Below are 17,947 nucleotides of genomic sequence, written 5' to 3'. Positions count from 1 at the left end.
ATTGTAATATCGGTTCGAACGACGATGGAATGATTAAAAAAAACAGAACAAACGATAACACAAAATTTTAATTACGAGCTTCATTATGCAAGGGTTAATAAATTTGTATTGAAATTTTTATTACATGAAATCGAATGGTTATCTGTTTTTTTTCCCCCTAACGTTTCTTGGCCGTTCCTAAGGATCATAGTCCGAAGAATACCCCTTGTTTCGGCAATTACCTTTATTTTAGATCTTGAGAGACTGCGACACTTTCTGGAGACTTAGCGAGCGTGGTTAAATTGTGGCTCTCGCTGTGACGCAGCTGTTTTGGGAATCTAGGGTCAGGGTCGGTGTGCCCAGTGACCTGTATTTAGGGCCTCAAGGTCGGGGAGGTTGGCCCGCGAGGGGACAGCGGCATTTTACTGATCCCGCCCGTGAGGTGATTAGTGGAGCCCAGTCAGTGTTTTGAGGTGCCTGGTGTAGTCATTCTTTGATTCAGACATGCAGAGGGAAATGGGGAAGGCCAGCGTAAGTGAAGTCACTCACAAGGACTCCCCAACTCGTTCTCAGTATTATTTATTTACTTATTTATTACTATTATTTTGTATTTGCTCAGATTGTTTTCTTTTTCACATTGGTTGCTTCTCAGTCTTTGTGCATTTTTCCATTACATTTATTCAAGAATGTATACAAGAAATTATCTCCGGGTAGTAGAGTGACATATAGACTTTGAACTTCGACAAAACCTACTGTGGGCATCATCCCTAGCCTCGTCAGTAACTTCAGAGTCCAGAGGATCAAAGAAGTAGCAAGTCATTCCCGATCCAAAGGCGTGACCTTCTGTAAGAGTGAACTGTGTAACTAGTTCCCCCTCTATGCCAGAGTACTGTACGTAGAACAGTTGTATTGAGAAGTTGGTCCTTCAACCCACAATGTAATGCTAAACTAAATACTGTAAGCCAACGATGGTCCACATTCCTTCATTCTTTGCACATTTGCGTGCCTATTTAAGAACCTCTATCTTATCTTTCTCCAGCACCACCCCTGCTGGTGCACCCCAGGCACCCACCACTGTTTTAAAAAAAAACCTTGACCTTAAATGCACGCCCTCTAGTAATACACATTTCAAATCCGGGGGGAAATCTGTCTACTCAAATAAATGATTTGCAGAACAGTAATAAGACTTGGAGTAGTAAAATAATATTTGAGAAATTTCAGCTGCAAATCTGCATTAAGAGTAAAATGTGCCCGCCCAACAAATTAAGGAAAAGGGTTTGTGTGAAGCAAGCAGTAGGTCAGGTGCCCTGGAACACTATGCCAAGATTTCTTCGAGAGCCCCTCTCACACCCACCTCCCTCAAGCCAGGAAGCTCTCCTACCTAAAATGCTTAAGGACAGGAGGCGCAAGAAATGAAGTCACTTGTGGGTTCCCCTTTGAATTAAGTACAACCCTGATTTGGAAATGCATTGTGACTTCATCATTCTATGACTGTTAATCAAGAGGAAGTGCTTTCATCACACATGCTGCTATATTTCAAGACAAAATATCCAAGATTGAATTTAAAACTTTCCATATACATATAGCTTATGATGTAGCTCCTAATCCTCTAAATCTTCCAGGTGATTGGCATAATAATATATCATTAACACTTTTCCCTTCCCAGTCAGGTTTGACTGAATAATTCTTCATTCTACAACGAGTTTTGGCATGTACCTTAAATTATTCTACCTGCTGGTTGCTTACAATGAAATTAAACCAAAACAGTATTTGACTTTTGTTGTAAAATACTCTCTGAGTGGAAGGAAATGATTGGGAAAAACAAGTATTCAATTATTATCCTAAGGCAGCTGGCAACGTCAGCCATCACAATAAATGGAAAATTATATATTTTGGGCAATGGAAATAATGGGTCATACTCTACCATGGATGGTCCCAAGACTGCCTGCAAAAGAGGGAGGTTTGGGCACGGAACTAGCAACCCTATCCTGTAAAAGCTCAGCACTATAAAAAAAAACAACAGGAACTCCGAAGAAGGGAGAGGAAGAATCTTTGTCGAGAAGGTGTATGAAGTCATGTGGTGTAAGTGGAAACCACAGGGCCGATCAACCTTTGGCCCAGGACAGAGGACTCTGGCGAGTTGCTGTCAGTGGCCTACACCCCAGTACGGGTATTGAGCTTAGGGAGAAGTGGCCTCCTTTTACATTGTATGGTTGTATCATTGCCACTGTGACTAAGAGTGGAATAATGTTCCTTTTAACAATCCACTTCCTCTCTGCACTGTATAAGGTCAGATTAAATATTGTTTTTGCATGAGAATGATTGTTCACAATTTCCCAATCAGACATCTGATCATACTGTAATGTCAAACTCATCAGCTGCTTTGCAGTTTTATAAATGTTTTAACACATGACCAATTGTTCACATGATCACAAAATGTTATTAAATAGTAGTCTTCTGGCCAACGTAGTTCAAAACAATGTTGTGTTGCATCCCAGATACAAAAACTCAAAAGCCAACTCCCCACATTCTCATCAACATCTACCTCACCACCACCCAGCTCTTACCACTCACCTCCTTACTAGGAACAATTTACTGTGGCCAAATAATCTACCGATCTACAACAAAATGCTGGGGGAGCTCAGCAGGTCAGGGGACATCTATGGGGAGGAATTTAGAGTTGATGTTTCAGGCAAGACCCTTCATCAGAACGGGGCCATTGGTGTTGCCTGACCTGCTGAGTTCCTCCGGCAATTTGTGTGTGTTACGCTGGATTTCCAGCATCTCATGTTTATAACCTGCCAACTTAAATGTTTTGGTGACATGGAAGGAAACCAGAGCACCCAGAAGAAACCCTTGCAGTCCCTTAGAGCACATGCAAAATCCACACAGTACTCAAGGTTAGGATTGAAGCTGGGTCTCTGGCGTTGAGAGCCATTGTGCTGCCTCTTGTCTCTTACAGCAAGGGTGGTGAACCATTTTAAGAGAACGTGCCTTATGTGTACTCGCTCATGTGCCTTGGCAACTTTGAGCAAAGATCATCATTGATTAACAAATTAGTAACAGTGATTATGGACTTTAAGAAAAATATGGCTTCTGAGGAAAAAGGATTGAGTTCATTTATTTGCATGTAATCATTCTTTTATCTATTAATAGAAAATAACATTTCTAAAGAGTTATTGTATCCACTTACTGTCCAAATACTGATGTGCATACCAGGTCTATTAGAATTTCAAAACATATTGAACATCAGGTGCTCCTGTATCAGACTAGCTTGCTCCAAGCCAGCACAAGACATTTTCTGTGAAAGCATCTCACTGCCCTTGGGCTCATTTGGCAGAAAAGATAATCAAAATGGGTCTTTTATTATGGTGGGGTTTGTCCAATTGCATAAAGAGGTATTGAGGCCAAGCTCCAAGACCTTGGCCTCAATACCTCCTTGTGTAATTGCATCCTAGATTTCCCTACTTATAGACCCCAGTCAGTTCGGATTTGCAACAAACTCTGCCTCAGTCTCCATCAACACGGGTGCACCACAGGGCTGTGGGGGTAGCCCCCTGCTCTACCTGCTTTACACCTATGACAGTGTGGCTAAGCACAGCTCCAACGCCATATTCAAGTTCACTGACGACACCACTGTTGTGGGCCGAGTCAAAGGTGGTGATGAATCAGCATACAAGAGGGAGAATGAAAATTTGTCTGAGTGGTGTCGTAACAACCACCTCTCACTCAATGTCAGCAAGACCAAAGAGTAGGAAACCAGAGGTCCATGAGCCAGTCCTCATCAACTGATCAGAGGTGAAGAAGGCTAGCAACTTTAAATTCCTGTGTCATTATTTCAGAGGACCTGTCCTGGACCCAGTAAATAAGTGCCATTACGAAGAAAACAGTGTTTCTACTTCCTTAGGAGTTTGCGGAAATTTGGCATGATATCTAAAACTTTGACAAACTTCTACAGATGTGTAGTATATTGGCTGGCTGCATCACGGCCAGGTAGGAAAACATCAATGCCTTTGAACGGAAAATCCTACAAAAGGCAGTGGATTCGGCCCAGTACGTCATGGGTAAAGCCCTCCCAACCATTGAGCATATCTACATGAAACACTGTCATAGGAAAGCACCACCCAGGTTATGCTCTATTCTTGCTGCTGCCATCTGGGAGAAGGTACAAGAACCTCATGACATTCAAGAACAGACATTGTTACCCCTCAACCATCAGGCTCTTGAATAGAAAGGGATAACCACATTCACTTGCCCTATCATTTAAATGGTCCTACAACCTATGATCTCACTTTAAGGACTCTATCTCATTATCTCACCTTCTCATTGTTTATTGCTATTTATATCTGCATTTGCACAGTTTGTTGTCTTCTGCACTCCGGTTAATCTTTCACTGAGCCTGTTATTGTTACTATTCTATAGATTTGCTGAGCAGGCCCACAGGAAAATGAATCTCAGGGCAATGTATGGTGACATATGTACTTTGAACTTTAAAAAAATGAGTCAGCACTGCATGCTGTGTATCAACAAAATTTTTGCATGTGCCATAGGTTCACAACCCATTTGGCACTTGGAGGGGTAAGGAGGATGTTGAGGGGTAATATGTTTTATTGTTTTATTAAAATATATGATGATGATTATATATCAGCAGCCTGCTACCTCTGATCTCCATCAGAGTCATGACCTTCCTTGACAGCAGTACTGTTCATTAAACTGTGACTAAACCAGGGTTTCACAATTTTTTTTAATGTCATAGACCAATACCTTTAAGCAAGGGGCCCAGATTGGGAACCCCTGGACTAAACAAAAGGATACCAACTTCATGTCCCCCATCCCTGGGATAATGAATTTCACCTGCTAAGGATTGTTGTTATCATAGACAAGCTAAGTGTTAGTATAATTAATGAAGCGTTTTGTGCAAGTCAATGGCTGGTGTTGAAACATTCTTGATTGGCATCAGGTCAGCCCAGAGGTTTCTTCCAGAGGAATTCCGTATTTCTTTATTGCATTAGAGGCCTTTCAACACATAAAGACTCTACTTTCAAAGCAATCTTACCAATCATCAAAACACAACTTCTCATATGCTCATCAGCACTCTCCCCTAGCCCCCAATGACATTAGAGGCAATTTACAGCGGCTTATTGACATACACAGCATGGCTTCAGGATGTTAGAGGGAATAGGAAATTAAAGTGCACAAATGTGGAGACAACAACTAGACATCATCAAGGATCAGGACTGAGCCTGGATCTTTGACGTGAGACAACAAGACTGATTACTGCCCCCACTGCACTGCCCTTTTACCTGATGCATACATAGCTGATGTCAAGGCAGCTCCCTATTGCAAGAGTAAACTGGTCCTAAAACATTTAAGGTAGTTTCAACACTAATGGGAAATATATGATAACAACAGTCAACTTTTGTATAAACTATCTTCAAGAACTGTCATTCTCCCTCTATACCCATGACACACACGACAAATTAAGTGTCTGGCTAGGTAATTTGCACACCATGAAGCGATATTCCAAATGTCAGGATGCTGTTCAACTATAGCTTAACATTTAACACCATCATTCCCACAATCCTGATTGGTAAGTTACAGAACCTGAGCCTCTGTACCTCCCTCTGCAACTGGATCCTCAATTTCCTAACCGGAAGACCACAATCTGTGTGGATTGGTGATAATATCTCCTCCTCGCTGACGACCAACACTGGTGCACCTCAGGGATGTGTGCTTAGCCCACTGTTCTACTCTCTATACCCATGACTGTGTGGGCCAGGCAGCTCAAATACCATTTACAAATTTGCTGATGATACAGCCATTGTTGGTAGAATCTCAAATGGAGATGAGAGGGTGTACAGGAGCGAGGTATACCACCTACTGGATGGTGTCACAGCAACAACAACGTTACACTCAACGTCAGTAAAACGAAAGAGCTGATTGTGGACCTCAGGAAGGATAAGACGAAGAAACATATACCGATTCTCATAGAGGGATCAGAAGTGGCGAGAGTAAGCAGTTTCAAGTTCCTGGGTGTCAAGATCTCAGAGGATCTAACCTGGTCCCAACATATCGATGCAGCTATAAAGAAGGCAAGACAGTGAATATACTTCATTGGAGTTTGAAGAGATTTGGTATGTCAAAACACTCAAAAACTTCTACAGATGTACCATGGAGAGCATTCTGATATGCATCACTGTCTGGTATGGGGGTGGGGCCACTGCACAGGACCGAAAGAAACTGCAGAGGGTCATAAATTTGGTTGGCTCCATCTTAGGTACTAGCCTACAAAGTACCCAGAACATCTTCAAGGAGTGGTGTCTCAGAAAGGCAGCGTCCATTATTAAGGACCCCCAGCCCAGGGCATGCCCTTTTCTCACTGTTACCATCAGGTAGGAGGTACATAACCTGAAGGCACACACTCAGCGATTCAGGAACAGCTTCTTCCCCTCTGCCATCCAATTCCTAAATGGACTTTGAACCCATGAACACTACCTCACCTTTTTTTTAATATATTTCTGTTTTTGCACAATTTTTAATCACTGTCTTAGAACAACAATTCGATTGGAAAAACCAGTTCCAAGAAAATAAACATGGATGGTTAAGTTCATTGACAGCTCTCCCTCCTACCTATACCTTTATTCCACCATGTCCTACAGAGATGGGTCTCTCTTTTAATAAAATGCACGATGGTTAAATGGAAAGTTTTATTATGAGCATTAAGACAACATTGTCTGCACAAAACCTACATATCTGATACAGAATTCATCCAGCATACCAAGATTCTTGAATTGCATAACTAAACATAGACCTTGGTTAATACTAACAGATTCTCATAAATTAATTACAGTTTCCTGGAAGACAACCCCAGTTTATAGAAAATATAATTTTATGTACAAATTTACATAACATTCAAATCTAATCAAGTTGCTTACACAAAAGTTCTTTTACTAGCCACCATTTACATATAGTATTGCATTTCAACTAACGCTGTATTTTTCTATTATCAGCACAGCCACTTTTCACATTTTAATTTATTTTTTGGAGTGAAAATCTATGTTCTATCCACCCCCTCGCAGAACCATCTTATAAAACTAAAAAAAAATAAAGAGGCACCACTTATTGCAGAATACAGAATTGTGCCTTCCACTATTACAGAGTATCTTTCAATGGAAGCGTTATACTCAAACAACACCTGTGTATAAGGTGCAAACATCCAATGCTAAAATGCCCTATCCTTAAAGTTCAAGCCACCAATAAATTACTGAAATTCTTTTTTAAAAAAAGCAAGAGAATCCATGTACAGAAGTTTTGAAGTACCAAAATGCTACACCTAGCTTCAGAAGTCAATATAAAATGTAATTTACATTCGTAACACATTTTCAACATTGCATTGAAACCAGCGGGTTTACCATATTACTCTACTTCAATACACTTCGGTGCCACTGTAATACATCTGCATTACATTCAGTCTCAGGTGCAAGACAAAAGTCTGAAGGAATCATCCACAGCTGTTACAAAACAAAATATACACACCTTGTGTGTGTAACTGAGAAAATCTCTGAATCACAGAAATGAACACATTTATGAAGAGATTGTTCAAGGAATAAAATTCACTGCAAGTTATAAACATTTGTTAAATATCAATTTTGCTTCTTTCCTTTATAATCTCTATTATTTTTGCATGTGATAATTTATTTTAGATATCTGAAAGTCATATGTTATTAGCATGTTAACACAAGTAAATGAATGAAATACTCATTTTTTAAAAACGTAATTAAGAAAATCAAATACTGGAGTTGCCCAATGACTGAATCAATGTTGAGGAAACATCATTCCATTATTCCATGATGTTTGATCAACAGAAACCTATTGATTTTCTATCAGACGCTCCCATCCCATTTCCTGTTTAATGTACAATTCAAGGGAAGCTGAACACCAGCAGTGGGAATGTGTCAGCGTCAAACTGAAACTATCAATGGGTTATGTTTCTAGTTCCAATAGGTGAGGAAAGAGTGTAAGGCTGGGTTGAGGTAAAGAGTAGGAGACTGCTTAAAACATTATTCTGTCTTACATAAACATGCACCTCACACTTTATGTCAACCTGTTAATCTTTAGGCTACGTCACTCAAGGACTTGGGCTAATATTGTTTTATGATTGTATTTGCTAGATTGTAACTATATGTGCTATGTTTACACCTTGGCCCCAGTGGAACGATGTTTTGATTAGCTGTATACACGTGTATTGTTGAATAACAATACTTGAACTCGAACTTGCCACTGAAGGTATTTGCAAAACCTTGATGGTACAGGGAGTAGCGTACAAAATTGAGACTAGGGTTAGTGGACAGGGGAAAATAACTTAACAAATTGTCCTTTAGATAGCAGTTTTCTCATATTTGGAATATTCTGAACTTCTTGACAGCCTTCAGCATTTAAGTGTATTGTGTGGCATAATGTAAGGTAATGTGGTAAGCAAATGTAAGGTAATGTGGTAAACAGCAACAGGGGAAGTGAGCAGCTAATGTGCTCCAGTAACATCTAGAATGGGTGCTGGGTTAGATTCACTTACAGCCTTGGTTTAATACCTCGGCTGCAGCTCTCTCAACAGAACAGCATTTCGGCTGTCATACATATGCTTTTAAGTCTTGAACCAACCAATCTCCAAGGCAATATCAAATTCACTAAGAAATATGGTAAACACATTCAAAGTCACTTTAAATATTTCATTTGGATAAGTGAGGATGGGGTCAATGTGGAGTTAATGGGTGCAACTGGGAGGCATCCAGAGATAAATGAAGTAAAATGAATACTTACTTGAAACAAATGCTCATTATGAGAATGAACAGAACATAGGAATTTTAATGGGTAGTTATAAATGCAATTAAAATGGGAGGGAAATGGTAGCATAAATATTTGACAATAGTATAATTATCTAGAAACAGTTCTTCACTAATCTTAAACTAATTTGGCAGGGGGATGGGAACCGGAATGATAGAGCGGAGGAAGGGGAAAACAGAAATAAATCTAAGATAGTGAGCAGTAAAGATGTCAGGAAAGACAAGCAGGTGATGGGGCAAATGTGTAGCCATTGGGATGAGTTGCAGTGCAATAAAGTTGCAGTGAAATCAAAGCAAAAAGTATCAAATACTGGTCTTAAGGTGTTGTACTTAAATGCACGCAGCATAAGAAATAAGGTAGATGATCTTGTTGTACAGCTACAGATTGGCAGGTATGATATTGTGGCCATCACTGAGACCTGGCTAAAGGATGCATGTCTCTGGGAGCTGAACGTCCAAGGATACACGGTGTATCGGAAGGATAGGAAGGTAGCCAGAGGGGGAGGCATGGCTTTAATGGTAAGAAATGATATTAAATCATTAGAAAGAGGTGATATAGGATCGGAAGGTGGAGAATCTTTATGGGTTGAGCTAAGGAATAGCAGGGGTAAAAGGACCCTGATGGCAGTTATTTATAAGCCTCCAAACAGCTGCAGGGATGTGGACTACAAATTACAACTGGAAATAGAAAAGGCTTGTCAGAAGGGCAGTGTTATGATAATTGTGGGGGATTTTAACATGCGAGTAGATTGGGAAAATCAGGTCAGCACTGGATCTCAAGAGAGAGAATTTGTAGAATGTCTGCGAGATGGCTTTTTAGAACAGCTTGTTGTTGAGCCTACTAGGGGATCGGTTGTACTGGATTGGGTATTGTGTAATGAACCGGAGGTGATTGGAGAGATTGAGGTGAAGGAACCCTTAGGAGGCAGTGATCATAACATGATTGAGTTCACTGTGAAATTAGAAAAAGAGAAGCCGAAATCTGATGTGTCGGTATTTCAGTGGAGTAAAGGAAATTACAGTGGCATGAGAGAGGAACTGGCCAAAGTTGACTGGAAAGAGACACTGGCGGGAAAGACAGCAGAGCAGCAGTGGCTGGAGTTTATGCGAGAAATGAGGAATATGCAAGACAGGTATATCCCAAAAAAGAAGAAATTTTCGAGTGGAAAAAGGATGCAACCGTGGTTGACAAGAGAAGTCAAAGCCAAAGTTAAAGCAAAAGAGAGGGCATACAAGGAAGCAAAAATTAGTGGGAAGAGAGAGGATTGGGAAGTTTTTAAAACCTTACAAAAGGAAACCAAGAAGGTCATTAAGAGAGAAAAGATTAACTATGAAAGGAAGCTAGCAAATAACATCGAAGAGGATACTAAAAGCTTTTTCAAGTATATAAAGAGTAAAACACAGGTGAGAGTAGATATAGGACCGATAGAAAATGATGCTGGAGAAATTGTAATGGGAGATGAGGAGATGGCAGAGGAACTGAACAAGTATTTTGCATCAGTCTTCACTGAGGAAGACAGCAGTATACCAGACACTCAAGGGTGGCAGGGAAGAGAAGTGTGCGCAGTTACAATTACGACAGAGAAAGTACTCAGGAAGCTGAATAGGCTAAAGGTGGATAAATCTCCTGGACCAGATGGAATGCACCCTCGTGTTCTGAAGGAGGTAGCTGAGGAGATTGCAGAGGCATTAGCGATGATCTTTCAAAAGTCGATAGATTCTGGCATGGTTCTGGAGGACTGGAAGATTGCAAATGTCACTCTGCTATTTAAGAAGGGGGCAAGGAAGCAAAAAGGAAATTATAGACCTGTTAGCTTGACATCCGTGGTTGGGAAGTTGTTGGAGTCGATTGTCAAGGATGAGGTTACAGAGTACCTGGAGGCATATGACAAGATAGGCAGAACTCAGCATGGATTCCTTAAAGGAAAATCCTGCCTGACAAACCTATTACAATTTTTTGAGGAAATTACCAGGATGTTGTATATTTGGATTTTCAGAAGGCCCTTGACAAGGTGCCACACATGAGGCTACTTAACAAGATAAGAGCCCATGGAATTACGGGAAAGTTACATACGTGGATAGAGCGTTGGCTGATTGGCAGGAAACAGAGAGTGGGAATAAAGGGATCCTATTCTGGTTGGCTGCCGGTTACCAGCGGTGTTCCGCAGGGATCGGTGTTGGGCCGCTTCTTTTTACATTGTACATCAACGATTTAGATTATGGAATAGATGGCTAAGTTTGCTGACGATACGAAGATAGGTGGAGGGGCCAGTAGTGCTGAGGAAACGGAGAGTCTGCAGAGAGACTTGGATAGATTGGAAGAATGGGCCGAAGTGGCAAATGAAGTACAATGTTGGAAAGTGTATGGTTATGCACTTTGGCAGAAAAAATAAACAGGCAGACTATTATTTAAATGGGGAAAGAATTCAAAGTTCTGAGATGCAACGGGACTTGGGAGTCCTCGTACAGGATACCCTTAAAGTTAACCTCCCGGTTGAGTCGGTGGTGAAGAAGGTGAATGCAATGTTGGCATTCATTTCTAGAGGAATAGAGTATAGGAGCAGGGATGTGATGTTGAGGCTCTATAAGGCGCTGGTGAGACCTCACTTGGAGTACTGTGGGCAGTTTTGGTCTCCTTATTTAAGAAAGGATGTGCTGACGTTGGAGAGGGTACAGAGAAGATTCACTAGAATGATTCCGGGAATGAGAGGGTTAACATATGAGGAACATTTGTCCGCTCTTGGACTGTATTCCTTGGAGTTTAGAAGAATGAGGGGAGACCTCATAGAAACATCTCAAATGTTAAAAGGCATGGACAGAGTGGATGTGGCAAAGTTGTTTCCCATGATGGAGGAGTCTAGTACGAGAGGGCATGACTTAAGGATTGAAGGGCGCCCTTTCAGAACAGAAATGCGAAGAAATTTTTTTAGTCAGAGGGTGGTGAATCTATGGAATTTGTTGCCACGGGCAGCAGTGGAGGCCAAGTCATTGGGTGTATTTAAGGCAGAGATTGATAGGTATCTGAGTAGCCAGGGCATCAAAGGTTATGGTGAGAAGGCAGGGGAGTGGGACTAAATAGGAGAAAATGGATCAGCTCATGATAAAATGGCGGAGCAGACTCGATGGGCTGAAAGGCCTACTTCTGCTCCTTTGTCTTATGGTCTTTTCATCCTTTATTTTAGGAATAAGGAATCCAATCAATTGAAGTTAGATCAGCCTAAAACTGGGAGCTACTGGAAGAACTAGAATTATCTAGTCACGAACAGAACTCCATGATGCAGAAAGATGCTTTATCCAGCCTAATTATATATCAATTTATAATTAAGCTCTGCATTTGAAACCACGCCCAATATCCAAACACACAAAAGTCCCACTGTTTTATTACTTTTCTCAAACTGCTCAACTTAAATTACCCAAAATTTCCTTTGTTTATTTTCCTATCTTCAACAATAGTCTCAGTTTTCACATACCAACTCTCAACATGCTATTTCCTAATTCACCAGAACTGAATGGACTTGCCAGACAGTTACAACACATTTATAGGTAATATTCATATATTTTACAATTTAGCTTTCTGATTTCAGAGTCATATTGGTTCCCTATTAGGAGAAAGGAACAGGTTTCTTGGTGATCATCTATACTGGATGTTTCCTATAGAGGAAGAATCTCAGATCTGAGGGCACAGCCTCACAATATAAATACATCTCTTTAGAATAAAGATGAGGAGGAATTTCTTTCGCCAGAGGGTGGTGAATCTGTGCAATTCATTGCCTCAGATGGCCGTGGAGGTTAATAGTTATATTTAAAGCAGAGGTTGTTAGGTTCTTGATTAGTCAGGCTGTCAAAAGCTACATGAAGAAGGCAGGAAAATGGGGTTGAGAGGAATAATAAATCAGCCATGATAGAATGGCAGAGCAAACTCAATGGGCCAAATGGCCTAATTCTGCTCCTGTCTTATGGCATTACATTCCGAACACAAAAGGGTTTTTCTTTTAAAAAAGGGCTGGGGGAGAAGTTAGAATCTCCACCATGCATTTCAGAAAGTTTTTACAAGCTTTTCAAGTCACCCAATGAAGATGCAATCCCAATTTAGACAGAAACTTGATTAATCATGTATTTTGCTACAAATCACAATGCTTAATCCTAGTTAAAATCTTTAATTCTTTTAAACTGTAAATCTTAATAAAATGTAGTACTGCAGGATTGTTGAGAATATACTTAATATCCCTTGCAATAATTTCATTGCTTAAGTAAAAAAGGAGTTTGATTTAATTCAGTTACCTAAATTTTGTTTTACTGTGAGAAATTGCATCTTATCAGTTATTCACCTTGTCCACAGACAGTTAGACAAATGGAATTACTATATATTATGAGAATGCTATGTAAACTGACTTGTAAAGTTTAAAGAGGCTCCATTTTTTCCAGAGTGTTTGGGAGCATCAGCCAAAATTTCAGATATTTGATCCCTATCTCACGGACAGGGTAAGAATACCACTAGTTATACAAAATCTAAATTATTAAGAAACATTAATTATCTCAGTTACACACACTTCTCAATGCAAATCCCACCCAAAGATTTCATGCAAACATAGGAGAAATTAAACATCAGATTCTGTAATCTTCATGACAAATTAGTTTAAAATAGGTCTGTTTTCTAATTACTACTTTTGTTGTTCGAAGTTTTAAAAAGATATTTTAACAGTTGTCTGTTTCACATTAGAAAGAATTTAACTTGTATGTAAACACTCATAGAACATGGCTCTATTTACACAGTAGTCATCAGCATCAGCCTTGACCTCAGATACAGGATGCAGTTTATACGCTTTTCTTGGGTATTTGAATTAAATGCAGGTTTTTTGAATGAAACTTTGAGTGTGCAATGAATAGAAAAGGACTTAAATTAGGATGCAGAGCTTTTATGTTGTAAGTCAAGGGCTGAGAATTCATGCAACCTCGTATTATCCAACTGCTGTATCAAATGTACACGAAAGGTACAAAATTACATAATGGATTTCTTGGCCCCTCTTTCCTCTTAAGCCTAAGTGGTTTGGAAAGAGGACAAAATTTGAGCAAGTGTCTTTTCAGGAAACTGGAAAAAGAACAGGAACTTCCCTTCAGTAGCTGGATAGGCATAAATATTTGTTTTAAATCACAGATTAAAAATATGGAAAACAAAATTAGTTTTCTCACTGCAGCTTGTATCAAAGGAGAAAGCCCTTCATGCACTCTCTTCATTTTTATAATAACTGAAAATAATACACTATAACATTTGGTGATCATGTTGAAAATGTACAGGTTTACAAAAACACAACTAAAAATGTTAATTAAGTAGAATGTGTCAAAATAATGCTTCATCTTTCGACAACATAGCTTACACATAACAACAGTTAAAAGGTTATTTAAACAAAGAATCAGTAATGAAACACTGGTAGTCAGAACCTGTCATCCGACTGGAGTCAATTAAGCATTCTAGGGTTTGGGTTACAAGATTTACGTCCTCAAACTTTAGTCAGGTTCATACCAGCCATAATAGAGTCAGATTTTAATTTTGTACATAATTAAAGTAATGGATAGAATGCTGTCAAAAAGCATTTCTAGTACATTCAGCAATGTGCAAACTTTCTACATACTGATACATTAAACACTGCCATCAATAGGTTTGTGTGTAGAAAGTACAAGCAAGTTTTTGTGAATGAATATAGTTTACTTAGAACCAACTTTTATTTTCTTTCTTTCCCTCTGACATTAACTCTGACTCTCTTCCCACAGATGCTGTTGACCTACTGTTAATAAACATTTTTGTTCTATTTCAGATCTCTAGTATTGGTAGCTGTTCTTTATTTCCATTAACCTCCTCTCAAATGTAGGACAATGGATGAATCTCTTGCAACCTTGTATTAATGACTTTCATCCTAATTTTGTTCCATTTGCATAAAAGTCATAGCTGTTGTTAATTTTGACTTTCTATCTACCTTCTTTCAGCCTCACATTCAAATTATGGATTTCAATACTTCCTTCCCAATTCTATGCCATAGTATCTATAAATTTTTTTAGGATAAATACATCTATCTGGACCCACTGATAAAAATTCCATGCAAACAATTCACAACCAACCTTCTTTACTTATCATAGTCAGCAGCACAGTATAACCAGCAGGTAAAGTTCTTCACTCGTCATGAGGCAGCTTTGTATACAAGTTTCTATTTTTTGATTCAATTATTTATCTTTGGCCTATACAGGGTTTTCAGTGACACTGCATAAGCATTCTGATGTTTATTCAATCAAGTGAAAGATACCTTTTTGCTGCCAGTTACACTGTGACGTGTACTTTTAATGCATATCTTATATAACATAGGAGCTGAATTAGACCAATTGCCAATCGAGTCTGCTCTGCTAGTTCATCATGGCTGATCCATTTTCCCTCTCAGCCCTAATGTCTTACCTTCTCCCTGTATCCCCTCATGCCCTGACGAATCAAGAATCCATCAACCTCTGATTTAAATATACCAATAGGGAACTAATATATGTAGGGAACAAATACTCAATTTCCATTCTTTTGATACTCAATAGTCCTTCCCTCTTTCACTAGCTAACTCAACTGCCGTGCAAAAAAAAACTTCGAAAAACTGAACTTGGACAAACTGAGGAATTTTAGATATAACATCGCTGCCACGCAGCCCATGAAAAAAAAATAAAGCTTTTGATTGCTTTGCTGTTCCAGAATTCCCAGGTCAAGTCTTTCAAACCTTCTAAGATCTTAGTTATTATAACTGCTGAAAGAGAACAGGAGAAATATATAGGTTAACATCCATTTCAAATTTCATCATAGCGGGGAAAATGACAGTACAAAAAAATTAGCATCCAAACAGCCTCAGAACATTCAAGCTACAAATAAAATGTTGTACCATGGCTAATCATCAATTAAAAACCGTGAAAGTACAAAACCAACAGAGTGCAAATAATCTGTATGCTTCGTCAGCATGTGTAGCATTAGTATAGTCAGTGGTAAAAGCAGACCCAGTTCAGTGGCAGATTTTTGTTTGTTTGAAGTATATCCAAGTAACCAAGCTCATTCTATTAGTACAGTGATTTTCCACAAACAAGGTTATCCTTGAAATCATTAACCCAGAGAAAGGAGGTTAGACAGGCCAAGGAGATTGGGAAGGTTAGGGCTAATAATTAGGTTGCCTCCAAATGTTACTTTTGGATAATTTAACGATGTAAATGACTGCCGGAGCTGTTGTATCACAGGGGAGAGAATTTGGATGCATGCAAGGCAGACCCAGATTTTGCACCGACAGCTACAACCTGGGAAGAAAACAAAACAGGAGAATTCAATGTTAATCAGAGTTAAGTAAAATAAACCAAATCATGCAGCGAAGAACTACAAATCACAAGCCTCCAATAGTAATTTTCTTTCATAGTGCAGGCAGAAGGAAGCGTTCATTCCTAAATACAGTATATCACCAAATACAGCAAGTTACTGCAAAAACAGGTAATTTTAACTCAGACGGTAATTATCAGGAATACAGAAAGTCTCTGAGATCGAACCATCTATTTTGCATAGAGCATCTAGATTTCCTTTATATTTGTTATAATGCTAGAAATGCGTCTTGCAATAATGTACTATCATGTTATATTTTTGTAAATGAAAAGTGGATAGAAGAATTAAAACAATCATAACTCTTAAAAAACTTCAAATTAAATCTGGCCTTCTCCGCAAACCCAATAAGCTCTTGAACAAAAGAAAGATCAAAAAAACCCTGGAATTGATTCATTAGTTGGAATATCAAATACACATGTTCTCACTACTGATGGAATGTTTCGCTGCAAAGTGCTCACTTAATGGGAAAGTATTTGGCTGATGGGCAGCAGAAGGCCATGGAAGTTTGATAATATTCAGATTTAGTATTAAACAAGTGGCTTCAACTATACTTCCTGCCTGTTCCCCCCAACCTTTAATCCTTTTATAATCTAGATACGAGAATCGAGGGTTTATGATATTCAAGAAATGGTCCTCCATAGCTCTCTGTGGTAGAGTTCCAAAGATTCACAATCTTTAGAAAACAATCCTCCTCATGTGACTTAAATAGCAACTTATTGTGTACACTAAGCTCTAGATTATCCTGCAAGGGAAAGCATTCTCTCAGCATCTGTCAAGCCCCTCTGAACCTTGACTATTAGAATTTTGACCACAACTGAAAGTATTCTGAAGTGAAAACTTTGGTCCACAATCATAAGGGTAGGGCAAAAGGCTTTTGTATTAATGTGGTTCTTATTGTTTAACAAAGCAAGTCTCATGAGTTGCCTTAAAAATGGACTATTTTTACACTAGTTGAACATTGATATGCAATTTTGGTTGTTACTACGCAATTAGAGTTATATGCAAGACAGTAGATTTGCAATATTGAGAAGTTCATTTTCACTGGAAAATGTCTGCCTACTAATTATCAGCAATCATTAAAGATATTGTTGCAAATCAATAAAAAAGCTGCTTAAATAACTATTTACTGTAATAGATATTTGAATAAGTTATAGATGTTAGATTGCATGTTAGGAGGAAGAATTGGATGTGTTAATATTCATTAAAATTTTGAAGCTGGGAAGGAAGTTAATATATCTGAAGGTGAAAGCAGTTACTCACTACTTGATGCGGTCTCTTTTTCAGAATGACAACCTAAATGAGACACAGCATATTGTTAAGAATGAGAAAACAAAATCTTAGAAGCCAAATGTAATAAGCACATTTTAAACCTTTCCAATTACAAATGCCATCGAATTAAAACCAGTCATGTGCTGATTACTGACTTTGGAAACAGTTCATAGTTCTTTACTTGCAGCTTTCCAAAATATTGATCAGTACCATGTTCAATTTCACTATTTCTTAATACCTGCTTCTTACAAACCAGTAACAGCTTTGTGAAACAATAAGATATCCTATTTACATCAGAGATTCTGTACATACAAAAAACATGAAATTTTTTTTTGAACAACTCATGTTCTCAATATTTTTTTATTTGCGCAGTTTTGTCTTATTTTGCACATCGGTTGTCTTTGTTTAGTTTTTCATTGATTCTATTGAGTTTCTTTGCAGCCACTGTGAATGCCTGCAAGAAAATGGAACTTGG

General features: G+C 38.8%; 1 protein-coding gene across 13 annotated transcripts in view; it reads right to left on the bottom strand.

The window, feature by feature from the left end:
- Positions 1-17,947, bottom strand: part of LOC140187802 (kinase suppressor of Ras 1-like) — a 548,168-nt gene that overhangs the window by 346,665 nt on the left and 183,556 nt on the right. For 8 of the 13 annotated variants that reach the window (XM_072243555.1, XM_072243561.1, XM_072243563.1 and 5 more), the window contains one exon: positions 6,673-15,592. In XM_072243555.1, the coding sequence (XP_072099656.1) occupies positions 15,577-15,592 (16 nt within the window). In that variant the 3' untranslated portion in view covers positions 6,673-15,576. Of the gene's footprint in view, positions 1-6,672; positions 16,128-17,463; positions 17,497-17,947 lie in introns of those variants that run through there. The other 5 variants (XM_072243556.1, XM_072243557.1, XM_072243558.1 and 2 more) reach the window with 5 other exon arrangements.

The sequence above is a fragment of the Mobula birostris genome, chromosome 25, assembly GCF_030028105.1.
Source record: "Mobula birostris isolate sMobBir1 chromosome 25, sMobBir1.hap1, whole genome shotgun sequence".
In the NCBI taxonomy this organism is placed as follows: Eukaryota; Metazoa; Chordata; class Chondrichthyes; order Myliobatiformes; family Myliobatidae; genus Mobula; species Mobula birostris.
The sequence above is the reverse complement of the archived record's forward strand: the minus strand, read 5'-3'. Positions and strand labels throughout refer to the sequence as shown.